General features: G+C 47.3%; 2 protein-coding genes across 5 annotated transcripts in view; one reads left to right on the forward strand and one right to left on the reverse strand.

The window, feature by feature from the left end:
- Positions 1-93: 93 nt before the first annotated feature.
- LOC146516085 (scavenger receptor cysteine-rich type 1 protein M130-like) lies at positions 94-5,498 on the forward strand. Its single transcript, XM_085162062.1, has 5 exons — positions 94-235; positions 971-1,273; positions 2,193-2,525; positions 3,796-4,119; positions 4,681-5,498. The coding sequence occupies exons 1-5, from the start codon at positions 133-135 to the stop codon at positions 4,692-4,694; spliced, it is 1,077 nt and encodes a 358-aa protein (XP_085018188.1). The 5' UTR covers positions 94-132; the 3' UTR covers positions 4,695-5,498.
- The window catches only part of patl1 (PAT1 homolog 1, processing body mRNA decay factor), a 15,319-nt gene continuing 3,598 nt past the window's right edge, over positions 5,230-16,950 (reverse strand). For 2 of the 4 annotated variants that reach the window (XM_085162024.1, XM_085162025.1), the window contains exons 3-20: positions 15,643-15,870; positions 15,313-15,567; positions 13,722-13,798; positions 13,456-13,536; positions 13,135-13,329; positions 12,880-12,981; positions 12,245-12,331; positions 10,317-10,534; positions 10,097-10,238; positions 9,891-10,008; positions 9,715-9,812; positions 7,668-7,727; positions 7,429-7,574; positions 7,185-7,344; positions 6,987-7,112; positions 6,410-6,501; positions 5,678-5,827; positions 5,230-5,596 (exon numbers count right to left, since the gene is read on the reverse strand). In XM_085162024.1, coding sequence (XP_085018150.1) covers positions 5,575-5,596; positions 5,678-5,827; positions 6,410-6,501; positions 6,987-7,112; positions 7,185-7,344; positions 7,429-7,574; positions 7,668-7,727; positions 9,715-9,812; positions 9,891-10,008; positions 10,097-10,238; positions 10,317-10,534; positions 12,245-12,331; positions 12,880-12,981; positions 13,135-13,329; positions 13,456-13,536; positions 13,722-13,798; positions 15,313-15,567; positions 15,643-15,870 — 2,357 coding nt within the window. In that variant the 3' untranslated portion in view covers positions 5,230-5,574. The other 2 variants (XM_085162026.1, XR_014874428.1) reach the window with 2 other exon arrangements.

Genomic DNA, 16,950 nt, shown 5'->3' on the forward strand with positions numbered 1-16,950 from the left:
ATGAACTATGATCATGAAGCATTGACCATTCAAAGCAAACACTGCTGTGTTTAAAGCAGAGCACGCACTCTGTATTTGCAGAGTGAGCCAACAAACCCGAGTGTTGGTGCAGGTCTGTGAAGTCAGAGCAACATGAGAGTGCAGAGCTGGGTCTTCACGTGGTCGTCACTTGTGTTTTATTGTGTGCTGATGCTGAGCTGGGCTCTAAGGCCAGCAGGAGCACAATTTTCCACAGGTGAGTCCCTTTCACTTTAAATCCGAATAAACACGTCTCCCAGCTGTAATTCTTCCATCGTTTTCTCTTTGGCTGTTCTTCTGTTTGTCACTAAGCTGAGCTACAGTCTGCAAAACCTGCAGGCAGAGGTAAATTCATTTCACCTTCCTCTTTGTTTCTGATGCACAGTCAGAAAAACTAAACCGAGGGAGTTTTCCAGCTCTGGGATAAATTAAGTTCATCTATCGTCCAGTTAAAGAGCTTTATTTGGATGTACGCTGGAGGGGAAACACTCCTGACTTATGTTATGTAGCAGTACTTTTGCATCTTTATGCTCTCTGTGCACCACAGTTACAGGACGGCCGATCTGATTAAAGCTGAACAAGCCTGTCAGTGGGTCAGTGTTTGCGACAGCAGTGTGTTAATCATTGAACACAAACACTTTAAACTCCATCACAGAGTCAGTCGCTAAACTCAATCGATCCTGTACTCAGAGCAGCGTGCACAGTAAATAAAAAAGCATCTTTATTTTAAATACGGGAGCTAGAACAATCAAACACCAACATTTCTGATAAAGTTCAGCTCGAGTTGTTGCACAGCGGCTAGATTTCTATCAACCTCTGTCAGCATGGAGGCGCTGTGCAGCCCTCTCAGGGTTATTCGGTGAGTTTTACTTCCAGCAGCAGTCATCGTGTCCTCCTGCAGTGTCGCAGCTCGTCGATGGACTGAGTCTTGTTGCCGATGATTTCGTTGCAGCTTCCAATGATGTGAGGTTGGTTGGCAAAGGGAACCGTTGTGCCGGCGAGCTGAGGTTCAAGCACGAGGCAGAGTGGAGACAGCTGAGCAAACAGCGCACCTGGAGCCTGAAGGAGGCCGGCGTGGCGTGCAGACAGCTCGACTGCGGCTCTGCTGTTTCAGTCAAAAACGTCAGGCACCGGCCCAAAGTTCTGCGCGTCTGGAGCTTTTATTCGGACTGCGACGGCTCTGAGCGAGCGCTCACGGACTGCGGAGCGGTGAAGAGGGGCATCTCAGATTTCACCACTGAGGTGATCTGCTCAGGTGAGAACAGCACGGCATTCGTTGTACAGTGAGCTGAGGGTCAGTTCAGCTGCAGGTGCGATGGACGGATTTTATTCACAAAGGTCAAAGGTCAAAGGTCTGAGACCGCCAGTAATGGTTCCTCTCTATGGTCTTACCAGTTTTCTTAAACATGTTTTTACATTATAGTACAGAGAGTAGGCCAGACAGTGGGAGGCAGTGACACAGGAAGTCACACAAAGGTGTGGGCGGAGTTTAACCCATCCTCCAGCAGTAGTCTTCATCAGTGGCCACCAGGGGGCGACTCATCCAGCTGTAAAAAGAATTACATGTATATAAAAAACATCTGTGAATCATGACCTCAGTAAACACTTTGCTGATGAGGTCAGGAGGTCAAACTTCACGCCTCACGCTGTGATTGTCGAGTTACCTTCACACGATGCCGCCCGTCGTTCCGCCACATAACTGCATAACATTGATGTCAAAGCACCGATTTGGCCAAAAGCTGGTGAGAACGCTTGAAGTGTTTCATATAGTTTGTGGGTTTCATCCTGCAGCATTTACATGTCATGATCGGAGGTTAAGGCGGCTGCAGTCTCATTAAATTATCGCAGCAGACGCAGAATAAGACGAGTTTTTACTGGTGTTAAATCCAGTAAAGTAAACCTCAACGCCTGCAGGATTAATCTTTGTTACTCATTCTATCCATCCACAAAGTTTCTGCTCAGAAAGGGAAACTCACACAAATACATAAGTAATAAGGTGGTAATAACACCTCTCTCAGTCACATTAGCCCCGCCCCTCCCTAATAAAGGTTTTGCAACATCAGCTCATAAATCTGATCCAATAACTTGAAACCCGACGCTTCTTTGTTTTCTACGACACAGTTCGAGCGTTTAAAGCGTGTGCGCTCGTTAGGCGTATGATGATGTCATTACAGACGTCCTGCCCGCTCCTGACCTCAGTTTCTACACTGACGGCAGTGGGACTTCTCCAACTGGGAATCAAACGCAGGGCGTGGTGTGGAAGGGCCACTCTTTCGGCATCGGCTGCTCTGTGGAGCCACAATACAGCGGCGGGACCTTTACCCTCAACATCACCGGCGCTCGCCAACACCGCAGCTTGACCAAAGCAGCGTTCAATTACTCGGCCGAGTTCTGGTTCAGAGCTGCCAATCAAACACACGAGGGGACCTACACCTGCGTCTATAACAACACTGTCTTCTACAAAGTCTTCTCATCTGAGGGCGGGAGGCTCTCGCTCACTGTCAAAGGTACGACAAAGACACTGGCTGGACGGCCGTGGCTGCTTCAGCTCACCTCTCACCCACGCACAGTGTTGGGGAGTAACGGAATACATGTACCGCCGTTACGTATTTAAAATACAAAATATGAGTAACTGTATTCCGTTACAGTTACCGTTTAAAAAGGTGGTATTTAGAATACAGTTACTTTGTTGAAATAAATTGATTACACGGCGGTACTTCCCTGTTTCATATTGTGGCGGGTCAGGACTGTTTGGGTTTTGTTTGACAGCTACGTTCTGTTGTTCCAGGCGGCAGCGTTACGGGTGCCATGGTTACAGGGTGAGAGAGCGCCTTTTTTGTTGTTGTTGTGCTAAGCTAACAGGCAGAATGCTACAGGCTCTAAAGAATGTAGCATCATGGGCAGTGTAGTCCGTGCTGCAGGGAGAATGGACTGCCATACACGTTATGTGTCTGTGAGCGAGGGAGGGAGAAAAAGGAAAAGTACGAGCTGTCATCGAGCAGAAACGGGAGCTGGAAGCATGTAAATATAATAATAACCACTGCAGCCAAGAAGAGAGCCTGACGAGCCCAGTTGTAAGTAAGCTATTAAGACTCGACTGTACACCGTGTTCGTGTTTTCCTCTGAAACAATAAGTTCTGTTGGAGCAGCCTTTCAACGCCTCTCTCTGTCTCTGCTAGCAAAGTGACCCAGACAACAAAGTAAAGCTAGTTTTCAGCTACGAGCCGACACAGAACCCACCGTATTAGCCAGAGGTCCCTTTACTACGGTTCGGAGCCGCGGACCTTCAGTAACAGTAATAAATCACAGCAATAGTACATTCATGTAGTTGTAAACAGCATGATAATATATTAAGTAATCCAAAGCATTCAGAATACGTTACTCTCATTGAGTAACATAACGGAATACGTTACAGAATACATTTTGGGGCATGTATTCTGTAATCTGTAATGAAATACATTTTAAAAGTAACCTTCCCAACACTGCCCACGCAGTTACTTGTCATGCGGTTTATGGTGTTGTGATGCGAATATGTGTGTTTGTTTTGTTCTCGTGCTGATCTCCCATAAGGATGACTACAGGTCTTTTTTCCACATGTAGCTCAAAAACTTACAAAAACATGTTTTTTAGAGTTTTTACATTTTAGTAAAAATATTTTGTTCATATTTAAAACACAATTTTGAATGGCACCTCTCTCCCTCGTCTCTGTTAGCGTCTCTTCTTCCTCGTGGCGTTGGTCATTTTGGCCCCTCATTTTGACGTGTCTGTCTCTAACAGATGGTTCAGATGTGAGTTTGGACGACGGCGTGCTCAGAGCCAGAGAGGACTCCGCTGCCTGTGCTGGGAAGCTTCTCATCAACGACGGGAACGAAACCAAACCGGTGAGCGCAGAGTCCACGGTCTGGGACCTGAACCACGCGGGCATAGTGTGCAGACAGCTGGGCTGCGACATGGCTGTTTCCACCAAAGCCGTCAACCTTCCCAACAAAACGCCGATGTGGCGTTTTTTCTCTGACTGCCGTGGATCCGAGTCTGCGCTGATGCAGTGCGGAGCTGTGAATCCACGGCTTTCCTCCTCGGTCATTCAGGTGAACTGTGCAGGTGAGATGTTTGCTGTCGTCTGCTCGTTCAACAGTTTCCTGGTAAACGATGTACTCGTGGCTGAGAGCTGTCACACTTTCACACACAATGTCAAACAACATTTGAATGAAGCTTAGGATGTTTTTTGTAGAGCAGCACACAACAGGAAGTCGTCAGCTTCACTGACATCATCCTGAGTTCAGACATTTCCCTCTGATCTGTTGGGAAGTCTGGGATAAACTATCCGAGCGAGGGTGCAAACTCAACAAGCCTTCAAAGGTGCTTCTCCAAGGTTCTCAGCCGAGGGTCTGAAAACTTCTGAAAACTTCACATTTGATCATTTTCAATTTTAAGATACTTCCTGCGTCGTTACCAGAAAGCATCACATTTCATTTTCCTGACGTCTGATGCGTTCTGGCTCAACGTAGACTGTAACCCCCCCACAGCAGCGTTTTCATTTGACCCATTAATGCGCTCCACCTGTCAGGCCTGAAGCTACGCTCACCTACGTCACAGACACGCTTGAACACAGATGTGGTTCCACATCAGACTGAAACTCTTCTGTTTTGCCGTCTTCATCAGGACGCCGCATGTGAGAGCCGAGGACAGAAGGCTGGACCAGCTCGACCGCAGAGGCGGCGACAGACGGACGCAGCATTCTGGGTTTAATAAGGAGAAATATCTGCCCTCTAAGTTACCAATAAAAAGAGCTCATGATAAAATAAAAAAGACTTTTTGGTATTTAAATCATAAACTGAGCCAGAGGTACTGGGCTCATGAAGTGCTCCTCCCCCAGGTTTGTCCTGTGGGCGTTTGCCAAAGACCTGATTGGTCAGTCGGCATCGGTCCTGTTTGTTGGTTTCTTATCTAAAACCCTGATAAGAGGTGACTGACGTGGGGAGGTTCCCTCACAGAAAGCCCACTCTGTGACCTTCGTATGATTTACCTGTGAATTACTCACCTGGCAGAATCTCGTTTTTTCCTGATATTGTTTCTCATGCAAATCAAAAATATCAGTGAATTAACCACAACAACAACATTTAACATCATTTTTGCATAACTGATGGTTTTTGGATCTGTGATTGGACGGAATCGTCCGGAGCGTTTGCACGTGTGCAGAAAGAGACGAGATTTTATATAATAGAAATACTTTCTTTAATCTGAAGGTTCATCACAGACATATTCGTAAACAAGATACTTAAAAATGCAGATTTCATTAATTTTTGTCCCCATTCAGACGCTGAGTGTCGCTGTCACACACACACACACACACACACACACACACACGAAACACAGAAAAACAAAAGTGACTAAAGATTCTGCTTGATTAAAATCATCCGCTGTGGCTTCACTTCGCGTGCGCGCGCACACACACACACACACACACACACGCACACACACACACACACACACACAAAACAAAAAGTCTGCATCGGGTGGGTGGGGGAGGGGCTGCGTCGATGCGTGTAGTAACTTCTACCTGGACAAAGCAGAGATCCTGAAACAGAAACAGGATACAACGTCAGTTTAACGTTGCCCCTCTCGTGTTCTCGCCGCCGCTCGTCCGCCGCTCACTTACTGTAGCTTGTCCTGTAACAGCTCGAGCCTCTGCCGGTCCACGTAGCGCGAGAAGAGGGAGAGCAGGTTGGGAGGGGTGAAGAGGGGGGGAGAGAGGGACGAGGAGGGGACGCTGAGCAGCTCCCTCGTCACCGAAAACACCAACTCGGTCCTGAGGGAGGAGAGAGGCGGGGTCACGCTCACTGTCATTAGCACAATCACAAACTTTCCCCACCAGGGGGCGCCATTCTCCAGCAGCTGCATGGAGAGGCCCACAGATCAGCTCATGACTCACTGCACCATCTTGTGGTGGTAACTGGTATTACAGGTTCAGTTAATTCTGCTGCACTTTTTAATAAAAATAAACCAAAAGTATTTGAAACAATCTTACAAATTAATTTTAATATCATTTATTACTTGTAGCAACCCTTTTACGCTGACTTAGATGTTAAGCTGCACACTTCTGTTCTGAGTGCACACCATACTGAGAGTTTTCAGCTGTGTTGTGACAGGCTGCTGGTAACAGAAAACCTGAAACTGTGCAGACACAGCACTGGCTGGGCATCATGTGGCTGAACAGACCTTTGACCAGGTGCTGCTTATTTAAAAATTTAAACAATTTAAAAATATAAAACGAGGGGTGGCTCAAGACTTTTGCACAGCACATGAAAAGTAGCCGAGCAGAGGCGTCAGTGAATCCTCTGAACACAATTATATGGTAGATTATTTTAAAAACGACACGTGCACGGCTCACCATCGATTGTCGTCCATGAGCTGACAGTTTGGGTCGGAGCTCTGCATCCTCTCACCTTCGCTCAGGATCACGTAGAGCAGCGTCACGCCAAACTGGACAGAAACAGGCGTGTGCATGTGAACACGCGTGGACGAACATCAGTTTGTTAAAACAAACAAACAACTCTCAGAGCCAACGCATCACTCTGACAATATCAGATATACTGAAGGAGAAGTTTTCTTTGGTCTCTGGATAAAAATCCCAGAGAGACACAAACCCAGCGACGTTTGAGCAGGAAGGACAAACTGTGTGTGAGGATCTGCAGGTACGCTGAATTAAGCGTTACCGTCCATCCTGCAGGGACTCCGAGCACAGCTGCGTCTCTGCAGGTGATGCTTGTTTTACAGATCAATGAAACGAGCGCTCAGGTGTAATCATGTGATCACAGACTGTCAGAGCAGCTGCAGCAGCTGAAATCTGGAGTTTGCTCGTTAGTTCAGAAACAGGAAGTGGCACAAACGGCATTTCCTTCTGTTGCTATGGGTGACCTGGAGTGACGCGCGCGCTCTGTGATTGGTCCGGGCTGTGGGGCGCGTACCTTGTTGTGCAGCACTGTGGCCAGCTGGCCCTCGCTGCCTTGGAGCTCCTGGAGCAGATCTGTGAGGGAGGCGCTCGATAACGACTGGGTCACCGCAGAAACCGGCTCCACCAACCAGCACAGCACCTGAGCGGAGAGCAGAGGCGTTAACGCCGCACAGACACGGGTGAAATGGATGTCACTTCCTGCGGGGGTTACCTGGTCCTGTTTGTCCTTCTTGGCTAAAGCGGGAAGGTTGCGGGCAATTGCCATGACAACAGCAGCCGCCTGCGTCGAGGGCAGGAAGGGGAGGAGCCGGGAGATGAGCCGCTTGCCCTTCCTCACCGACATGATCATCACACACTGCTCGTCACTCACTCTTCACAGAGGAGGAGAAAACGTTACACCGCTGAGCCGCCTGTGACGGCGCTGATTGGACAGAGTAAGGACCGCCCCCTCCTACCTGTCGTCCCACTCTTTCTCCCGCAGCGAGCTGCAGAGCTGCTCCGTGTTGCTCTTGTGCTGCTCCAGCAGAGCCTCGCGGTCCTCCTCCGGCGCCTGGACGAAGCACTTCTCGAAGTCCTGAACCTCCAGCAGCAAACTGTACATCTGCAGGGCGGAGGGGGAGACATGGTTACGTTTCTCGAAGCGTTTCCTGCCGTCTGCATGAACATCCTGTCGTGCACGCTCTGCTCGTCCTACCTTCTCCACTGTGTAGAGGATTTGTCGCCTCTTATTCCAAACCTGCTTCTCTCGTTTCTCCTTCAAGAAAACAGAAACAAAAAGATCAACGGGAGCTGAAACCTGATAAAACACTTCAGGATTCAAAACCAAACAGAACCAAACAGCTGCTGTGTCACATTTTTCTATCTGCCTGCTGGCTTTGGTGGATCAAGTGGATTCAGGACAATTTGAAGCTCGTTTCACAGGGACACTGATCCACTGTAACACCGACTGTCAGCTGTGCCGACAGGCTGTTAGCAGCGTCTGCTAAAGGCAAAGACTCAGGTTTCTCTCAGAGCGACATGTGAGGGAAACACTGACGTATTTAGTGCCATAACAGTCTCATTTATTCTCATTTCCAGCCGACTCTTAACCCTTTAAAGCCGGTCGGAGCAGCACGCTCTGTTTTGCGTAACTATTTTTAAATCCCGGTAGCTCTGCAACCACGTGAGCTAGCGCAATAATTTTTTTTGCATATGAAACCGGAGGAGTTGTACTTACATCTTATGCCATCAGCTTGTCCTCGGTCACAGTTTCCTTCCACATATAGCTTTGCAAAAACTGCATAAAAAGCACTTGCAGCAACAAAAACATAATATTCCAGAAACACGCTTTGCTGATCCGATCAGCTGTTCGTAACACTTCCTTTCAGGCCCCTCTTCTGTGGAACCAGCTTCCAGTTTGGATTCAGGAGACAGACACTATCTCTACTTTTAAGATTAGGCTTCAAACTTTCCTTTTTGCTAAAGCATATAGTTAGGGCTGGACCAGGTGACCCTGAATCCTCCCTTAGTTATGCTGCAATAGATGTAGGCTGCCGGGGGATTCCCATGATGCATTGAGTTTTTCCTTTCCAGTCACCTTTCTCACTCACTATGTATTAACAGACCTCTCTGTATTGAATCATATCTGTTATTAATCTCTGTCTCTCTTCCACAGCATGTCTTTATCCTGTCTTCCTTCTCTCACCCCAACCGGTCGCAGCAGATGGCCGCCCCTCCCTGAGCCTGGTTCTGCTGGAGGTTTCTTCCTGTTAAAAGGGAGTTTTTCCTTCCCACTGTCGCCAAAGTGCTGCTCATAGGGGGTCATATGATTGTTGGGTTTTTCTCTGTATCTATGAAGCGCCTTGAGGCGACATTTGTTGTGATTTGGTGCTATATAAATAAAATTGAATTGAATTGAATTCCTACGTTGGAATAGACGTCAGCGCGAACTATCGCATGTCCTCCATGACCTGCCTGAAACTGGAAGTGACGTCATTTTGCAGAAATGTAGTTTTTTACCATCAGGGCCTCATGAGCCTATACTGGTGTTTTTAAAAGTTATCTTTGACTTTCTGACTTTCTGTGTGGTTTCTGGGATGCTTAGGACTCATATTGCACTGCTGGAAATAGTTTATTTTGATGCATATGCTGCTTTTTTGCAAATTTGCGTTATTTATTATAATATTTATTTTTGTTTTTCCTGCAGTGTATAAAAATTGGTGTATTTCAAAAATAAAACTATGAAGACACTCAAAATAAATTTCCTGTGGTGGGAAACTATTTTGTGCAACTTTTTTGTATTTACAGTTTTGAGGGATAAGCCTCTTAAATTTCTCTAACTAGAAATATATGTTAAAAAACAAAAACGATTTTCAATTTTTTTGTAGTTTATTGCACTTTTTTGCAATTTATGTAATTACTATGCACTTAATGCAGACATATTATTAAAATTTAGGCTGTAATGGTTGTATTGATGTATAGCAACTTGAAATGCTCCCAAAAATGGCTCCACAGCATGTAAACATATAATATAAGCTCTGGCGGGCTTGGTTCTATGGTCGGTCTTAAAGGGTTAATCAGAATTCTGTTTTTCTGATTCGATCACGAGGCAGCTTTCTGATGTGATGCTGCAGCTGCTTCATGGTCGACCTGATCGTCACCTGCTCTAAACAACCCGCTCTCATCTGAGCCTCCGTTGTTGTTTATAAAGCAGCTGAAGCAGCGTCGTCATAAAACGTTTGAATGTAGAAAGAAATAAAAACCTCGTCGTCTGAGCGAGTCGTCACCACGGCGTCGATCATCTTGCGGGGGTTGTTGACGCTGGAGACGGTCAGTTTGCCCAGAGAGCCTGCGAACTGAACTGCAGACAGACCCGCGTCAGAGCTGAGCAGCTGATCGAGCATGTGACATCACGCGGCGAAGCGCCGGTGTGGGTTACCTGGTCTGTAGGTGTGCTCCACCTTGGCCACCTGAGGAGTGATGAGCTTGGTGGTGTGCTCCTTCTTGCTGCTGTCGCGTTCTTTCTCCTGACGCTTCTCCATCTTCTCATAGTAGTTCTACACACACACACACACACACCATGAACAACCATCACACTGACTCGTGGGGGGCTGCTCACCTGGAGCAAGCGTCGGTGAAACCCACCTGATAGTAGTAGTCGTCCAGGTAAGGGTCTGTGCTCTGCAGCTGCATCATCTGGATCTTCGTCACCCACTCCTTCTCCTTCTGAGTCATCAGGTTGCTGTACGGGTCTCTGCTGCGCCGGTCCATCCCGGGCCTGCGGTCCCTGCACAGACGCAACAAGACGATGACCGCGTGTCGAATCGACCAATGAGCAGGCCGTGTTTCTCGCGCGATCGCTTACCCTCCTCGGCTCTGCATGCGCTGGGTGAGCATGCGGCGGTGCTGTGGGTGAAGGTGAGTGGTGTTGTGCCGGAGCGGTGGCGCGTGGTTGGGGGGCCCGTGAGGTGGCGGGGGGCCCATTCGGTGACCGTGCGGAGGAGGAGGGCCTCCGAAGAAGGGCCTGAAACCTCCCCCGCCTGGCAGCAGAGGAGGAGGAGCGCCGCGGGGAAATCCTGCCACCTGGACACACGGGACAGTCAAGAGCCTGAGAAGCTGTGAGCGTTCGCTGACATGCCATCGCCTAACATGTAAGTAATAACAACATGTATGTGAAAACATCCATCCACTTCTCCTTTTCAGGGTAGCGGGGGCGCTGGAGCCTATCCCAGCTGTCATAGGACGAGAGGCGGGGTACACGCTGGACAGGTCGCCAGTCTGTCGCAGGGCTAACACACAAAGACGGACAACCATTCACAGTCACATTCACACCTATGGGCAACTTCAAGGCTCGCAAAATTTCTAAATCCCTGGTAGCCCTTTGGGCCGGCACTCTTCAGTTTTTGGTAGCCCAAAATAAATTTAAGTAGCCCGAATAAAAAAGAGCAATTTTTTTATGTTTTGTTTCCTGTTTTGTTTCCTTTACAATATTATACATTAAAGTATAATATTGTAAAGGAAACAAAACATTAAACAAAAAATTGTTGAAACACAAATTACAACATTGTATATAAATTACAATCATCAACTCAAATACTTGGTTCTAATTGAACAGACATTTCTATGAACTTGTAAGAACTGTGAACATGAATCAGTCTGTGTCAGATCCTGAATCTGAAATTTCCACTGAAGTCACGACAAGTGGAACCAAGATCGAGGCCGTTTGCTTTTTGAAGTTTGCAAACACTGCTACATTGTGCCAGTGGTAGTTCACTCTTTGCAACATAGTAGCTGTTCTAAACAGATTTTCAGGTTTATTTTTAGTTTGTTATTTGCAATTGGTGTTGGTTCTGGGAAAGATATTGCAGACTGAGCAATAATGCATTTCTTGCATTTCTCATGGGTTCTAATGGGGGCCTTTCTTAAAATGACTGGTCCCAGTAACAAAGGCGCTTGTCGACTCAGAAATCGAGGGAAAACCAAAAACACACCTGGCAGAACATCATGTTATTTAGCTCGTCATATTGCAGCCACAGAAATTATTTTGTCCATGAAACCATAAAGCTGCACTTTCTTTTTGCCTTATAGTCTGATTTGCCATAACTTTTCTGTTTTGTGGTAAGCTTTGCTTTGGCTGTCACGTCTTCACCCTGACCTGTCTTATTTGGCTCAGCAGAACTAAAATATATATCCTGCTGCTTTTACACAGACACTCACATAACGCTCAGCGACTCTCTGCGCGATCAACTTCTCACATGTTTAAGCTGCAGGAGATTTCACTTGTCATGTTTGCATAGTAAGCTAACAAAAATAGTTAGCTTACTATGTTAATCGTTAATAGTCTTATTAACGATTGATAAGACGATGTCAGAGGAATTGGTGTGCAAATTATCATCACTCACGAATCAGTGCTGTCGCTCTCTATACACAGTTCGCGCGATTGCAAAGTGAAAGCAAAAAAACAAGCACAAATTCAAACGCGATTTCAATATGTCACATATTGACAGTGGCTCACCGATGCCAATGACATAATTACTCAGCTACATTTCTGAAAGAATGCAAAAGCATTGACATATATTTTTCCTTCCTACGATAGGCCGACGGGCAGGGCAGAGATAGATTTTGGTAGCCCTGAATTTGATCAATGAACTTATCCCCACTAACTGCATGTCTTTGGACTGTGGGGGGAAGCAAACACGGGGAGAACATGTAAACTCCACACAGAAAGACCCCTGATGGTGGAATTGAACTGGTGCATGCATGTGTGTATGCAAGTGTGTGTGTGTGTCTGACCTGAGAGTTGAGCAGCTGGGCGCGTTGAATATGCGACAGCACAGGACCGACTCTGGGGGGGAACGGGCCGCGGCACAGAGGAGAGTTCTGACAACACACAAAAAAAGTGACGTCAGAATAAAACACGGTGATGAGGTCACATGACCGCGCTGTTTGTGAGGAAAACTACAATCAGAGCTAACAGCTGGCCCGAAGCTGTAAATATGATTCCCGCTTTTATAAACAGACGGGTCCTTCCTGGACCTTTGTGGGTGTGACTACACACAGCAGCTCAGCCGTCCACACAGGTTCAAGTATTTTCATCCTCAGCCCTGGTGGTGACCGAGAGGCTCCGCCTCCGCAGGTTCACCTACAAAGTGCAATCATTTCATTGTGATTCTTTGTTTTCATAATCACTAAAAGACCAAATCACACAGCTCCACCCTGCAGCTGAACCACCTGATGCAGCTGCTGGTGGAGGTCACCACACAATCAGTGCTATTAGCACTTTTATTGTTCCACGGTGCGTAAATAAAAACCACATGATATAAAATCATCACCAGTATGATTCCTGTCAAAAATAAACCTGTGATGTCCTGTAAACACACTGCAGCGCACCGTCCTGACGGGGCAGCGGGTGGAGCTGAAACACTCACTGCGATGTTGAGGAGGGTGTTGGGTGACAGACGCTCGGGGAAAGGGGCGGGGTATCTGTGCTGGACCGGGGCTCTCACGTGGACCGCTGTGGGATGGTGGATCTACACAAACACACACAGACAGAGGGCGGGGTTAACAGAGACGGAGCCGTTACAGGCAGCCGGACGCCTAAAAGCACATCTCGGCGCCACGGCAACGTTTAAAGCCTGCGACAGAAACACGTGTTCGCAGCAGGAAGACTTCCTGTTTCTGACCTGGTGATTCAGGGCGTGGCTCATCGGCTGTTTGGGTGGAGTCCCGATTGGCACCGCCCTCACCGGAGGGGAGCCAATCACAGGAGAAGAAGAGCGTGGAGGAGGAGCCCTCTCTGACAGATCCTCATCGCTCCTGCCCTGAGGAGCTCGTTTGGGATGGCCCACCTCTTTGATGATCGACATGAGTGGATTATCCTGAAGAAGAAATATGAACAATAACTACATTCATGTATTTAGTCGTTCGTTTCTTTATTTTTGATCCGAGAATTAACTAAACTGGCGATGAACAGTTAGCTATCAATAAGAAGAGTAAAGGTTAACCTCCATGTGTGTGACCAATCCCGGGGCGACGCTCACGGGGCCAAAGCCCATGCTGTTCTCCCAAATACTGTGAGAGCTCATCTATGAGACAGATTCAAGAAACAAACAGTTCATGCACATCAGGCTGAAGCTGGTTCAGACTAAACACAGGAAACCTTAAATCCACCTGTTCGCAGATTTTTGGTGCATGATTCAATTTAATTTCCTCAAAAACATTTTGCCACGCTGCAAAGTCTGATACTGCACATGAAGGTAAAAACACTCACCTGGTTCATGGGGGCGGTGCCTCTGCGCAGCAAGTGCTGCTGCTGTTGGTAGCTGAGCATGGACGAGGGAGGAAGGCCTGAAGCACAACAGCAGGTTTCAGTTACAAACACAGCTTCTGCAGCTAATGTGAACTTAAGCTGCAGACTGAACGAACAGCAGAAACACGGAGTCATCGCAGCCCTGATCCTAGAGCGGGAATCTTTGGGAAGCTGCCCGGCAGCTTCAGAGAGCACAGCAGCCTCACACGAGGCGTTCACTTGATCTGTGTTGGAGCCATTTGTTCTTATTTTTTATTATTTTGAAATTAGTTAAAGTTTGTTGTTAGTTTACTTATATTTTGGGATTTATTTACAAGTTTATTTGTCGGTTAATATTTTGTTTCAATGTTTGTTTGATGTTACTTTGTTAAATTAGTCAGGAAGAGCTGTAGGGCCATTTTGTTTTCTATAAATAAAGCGACTGGTATAGGACCAGCATGCATAGGGGTGGGCCTATGGTTTTTTACCAGAGCAGGAGAAGCAGCAGGAAGTAACAAAAATGGATCTTGTTATTGCCAAACTGGATAAATAAACCATAAAAACGCAACTTTCAAGTTTGGACAGTGGACTTCTTTTGCCTACGTAAATTACTATTATTATTATTATTATTATTAATTATATATTATTATTATTACTATTACGTACCTTGTACGAAATAGTATCTCAGTGCAGCGGTGGCTTGTGGACTTTTAATTGTGGGATGTTTGGTTTATCAAACAAAAGGAATTGCCACTACAATTTGCTTCTGTTCAGTTTTACTGTCAAACATTAATTCAGTTCAATTTTATTTATATGTCACAACAGTAGATACAGAGAAAAACCCAACAATCATATGACCCCCTATGAGCAGCACTTTGGCGACAGTGGGAAGGAAAAACTCCCTTTTAACAGGAAGAAACCTCCAGCAGAACCAGGCTCAGGGAGGGGCGGGGCCATCTGCTGTGATTGGTTGGGGTGAGAGAAGGAAGACAGGATAAAGACATGCTGTGGAAGACAAATACTTTCTTGCTCCAAGTGTGCGAAAGGCTTTTCCAAATTTCGGATACCGGCGTTCCTCATGAGGCAGAAAATGACTCCTGGTTTTACCTGCTAAGTTCCCGACATGCAGAAACAGCAGGTAGGTCTGCTCTGAGCGTCGCAGCCACGAATTCAAAATCAACCCTTTAGGCTCCAAAATCTGCCGGTGGGTTAAGAAGCCAAGCTTCCTTACAACGACTCTTTGATGAACAACAGATCGATCAAAGAAAACAACCAAGTGCATCTTTAAAAATATGAAGTTTCATCGACTTATTCAACGTTTAAATTCCCCAAAATGAAACTGCTCGTATAAAAGAGACCAAACGACAGACGCTACGAATCAACTGTGACCAACAGTCATGTGACAACAGATCCACAGTCAGGGTTCGCACACACACACACACACACACACACACACACACACACACACACACACACACACACACACTTAAAATCTTGGTGACATCTATAAAAATAACTGAGCTCAGTGAATCTTAGATCTTCTAGAGCTGCGACGCGGTCGACTCATTCTCACCTGACGCAGGGAGCCCGGGAGGCAGCTGGTGCTGGGGATGCTGGTGTGGCTGGGTGGGAGGCAGGATGGGGGAGGGCTGCGGCAGGACTCTGGGCTGGTCCAGCCCCCGCAGGCCGGAGAGGCCGGATCCTGCAGAGCCGGGGGGCAGACCGGGTCTCTCGGCTGCCCCGACTCCAGCGATGGCCGGGTCGGCGTCCAGGATCAGCCTGGCCAGAGACTCGGCCAAATCCCCCTCCCCCACTCGATCCTCCACATCTGAAGTGAGAGGTTACAGACTTTAAAACATGCCGACCTCCACTTGATGCTTCAGCGTCTGATGACATCACCTACCTGACGGCGGCAGTCTAGACGAGGAAGAGGAGAAGCTGAGGGAAGCGAGGGATGATGGTGGAGGGGGATGGACTACAGAAGAAGGGATTCGGGTGGAGGAGGGGCGCTCGCTTGTGCTCAAGTCCGAGTCCCCTCCCATCCCCCCTCCTCCGAACCCCAGCCCCGCCCCTAACTCGTCCCGTTCATCGAGCTCGGCGAGGCGCTTGTGTTCCTCCTGCCAGTCGTCATCTGGAACAAACAAGCAACATCAAATCTGCGCAGCCCCAAATCACACGTGAAAGGTCAAAGGTCACCACAGACAAATATGCAAAGACACAAACCGTCCTACAAAATAAAAGCAGAGACGTGAGGATGAGAATCTGTGTTCATAAACACACAGAGCGCCTTCAAACCCTCAGAGGTCCCACGTACATGTGACCTCCTCATTTATGGGGCCTCTCTGAAAATGTCAGAGTATAAACGTAAACGAGCGGCAGCGCTGAGCTCGTGTGATCTAAAATAGATCACACGCTCCTTATAATAAAGAACCAGGCTGACAGCAGAAACCGATTTGAGTCTAAATGTTCTAACATTTATTTTAAAGCTTAGTGATACAAACCTACCAATAAACTACAGATTTAGCTCCACAGTAATACATAAAATAATTATGAGTTTCTCTCCAGTAAAACTGTGGCCTACATGTCATCTTTGGTCCACTTGTTCGTGGTTAAATGCTTCAGCAGCACATTCAGTCTTTTCTCACTGAATGAAAGGAGGTGAGAACAGCTGAGCCTCTGTGCTAATAAAAAGCAGATGTTGTTGCAGATACTCAAAGATAATCAGGGTATAAGTCACCCTCTCAGTCATCAGCCTGTCAGAGCAAACAGAGTCTGAGAAACGCTATGAGCTAAGTGAAGGAGCTGACCCTGTTCCTGATGCGATGATGCGGCTAATGCAGAGCTAACTCAGTTTATGGTTCAAACATTTCACTGCACGCTCCACAACAGCAAAGAAACTTATCAGTCATTGTGAGAACCGATGTTGCTCATTGGTTTACTCCATTTTGTTATTGTTAAACTGTGTTTGAGCAATTTGTTCACAAAGTGACACCACTATGGGGCGATCGTGGCTCAAGAGTTGGGAGTTCGCCTTGTAATCAGAAGGTTGCCGGTTCGAGCCCCGGCTTGGACAGTCTCGGTCGTTGTGTCCTTGGGCAAGACACTTCACCCGTTGCCTACTGGTGGTGGTCAGAGGGCCCGGTGGCGCCAGTGTCCGGCAGCCTTGCCTCTGTCAGTGCGCCCCAGGGCAGCTGTGGCTACAATGTAGCTG

Source organism: Neolamprologus multifasciatus, chromosome 6 (genome assembly GCF_963576455.1).
Source record: "Neolamprologus multifasciatus chromosome 6, fNeoMul1.2, whole genome shotgun sequence".
NCBI lineage: Eukaryota > Metazoa > Chordata > Actinopteri > Cichliformes > Cichlidae > Neolamprologus > Neolamprologus multifasciatus.

What these genes read in the sequence shown, in the direction of transcription:
- LOC146516085 (XM_085162062.1), top strand. Translation starts at nt 133, where the DNA reads ATGAGAGTGCAGAGCTGGGTCTTCACGTGGTCGTCACTTGTGTTTTAT. An exon ending in CACTGAGGTGATCTGCTCAG is followed by an intron (nt 1,274 to 2,192) that starts GTGAGAACAGCA and finishes ATGTCATTACAG; the next exon opens with ACGTCCTGCCCGCTCCTGAC. An exon ending in GCTCTCGCTCACTGTCAAAG is followed by an intron (nt 2,526 to 3,795) that starts GTACGACAAAGA and finishes TGTCTCTAACAG; the next exon opens with ATGGTTCAGATGTGAGTTTG.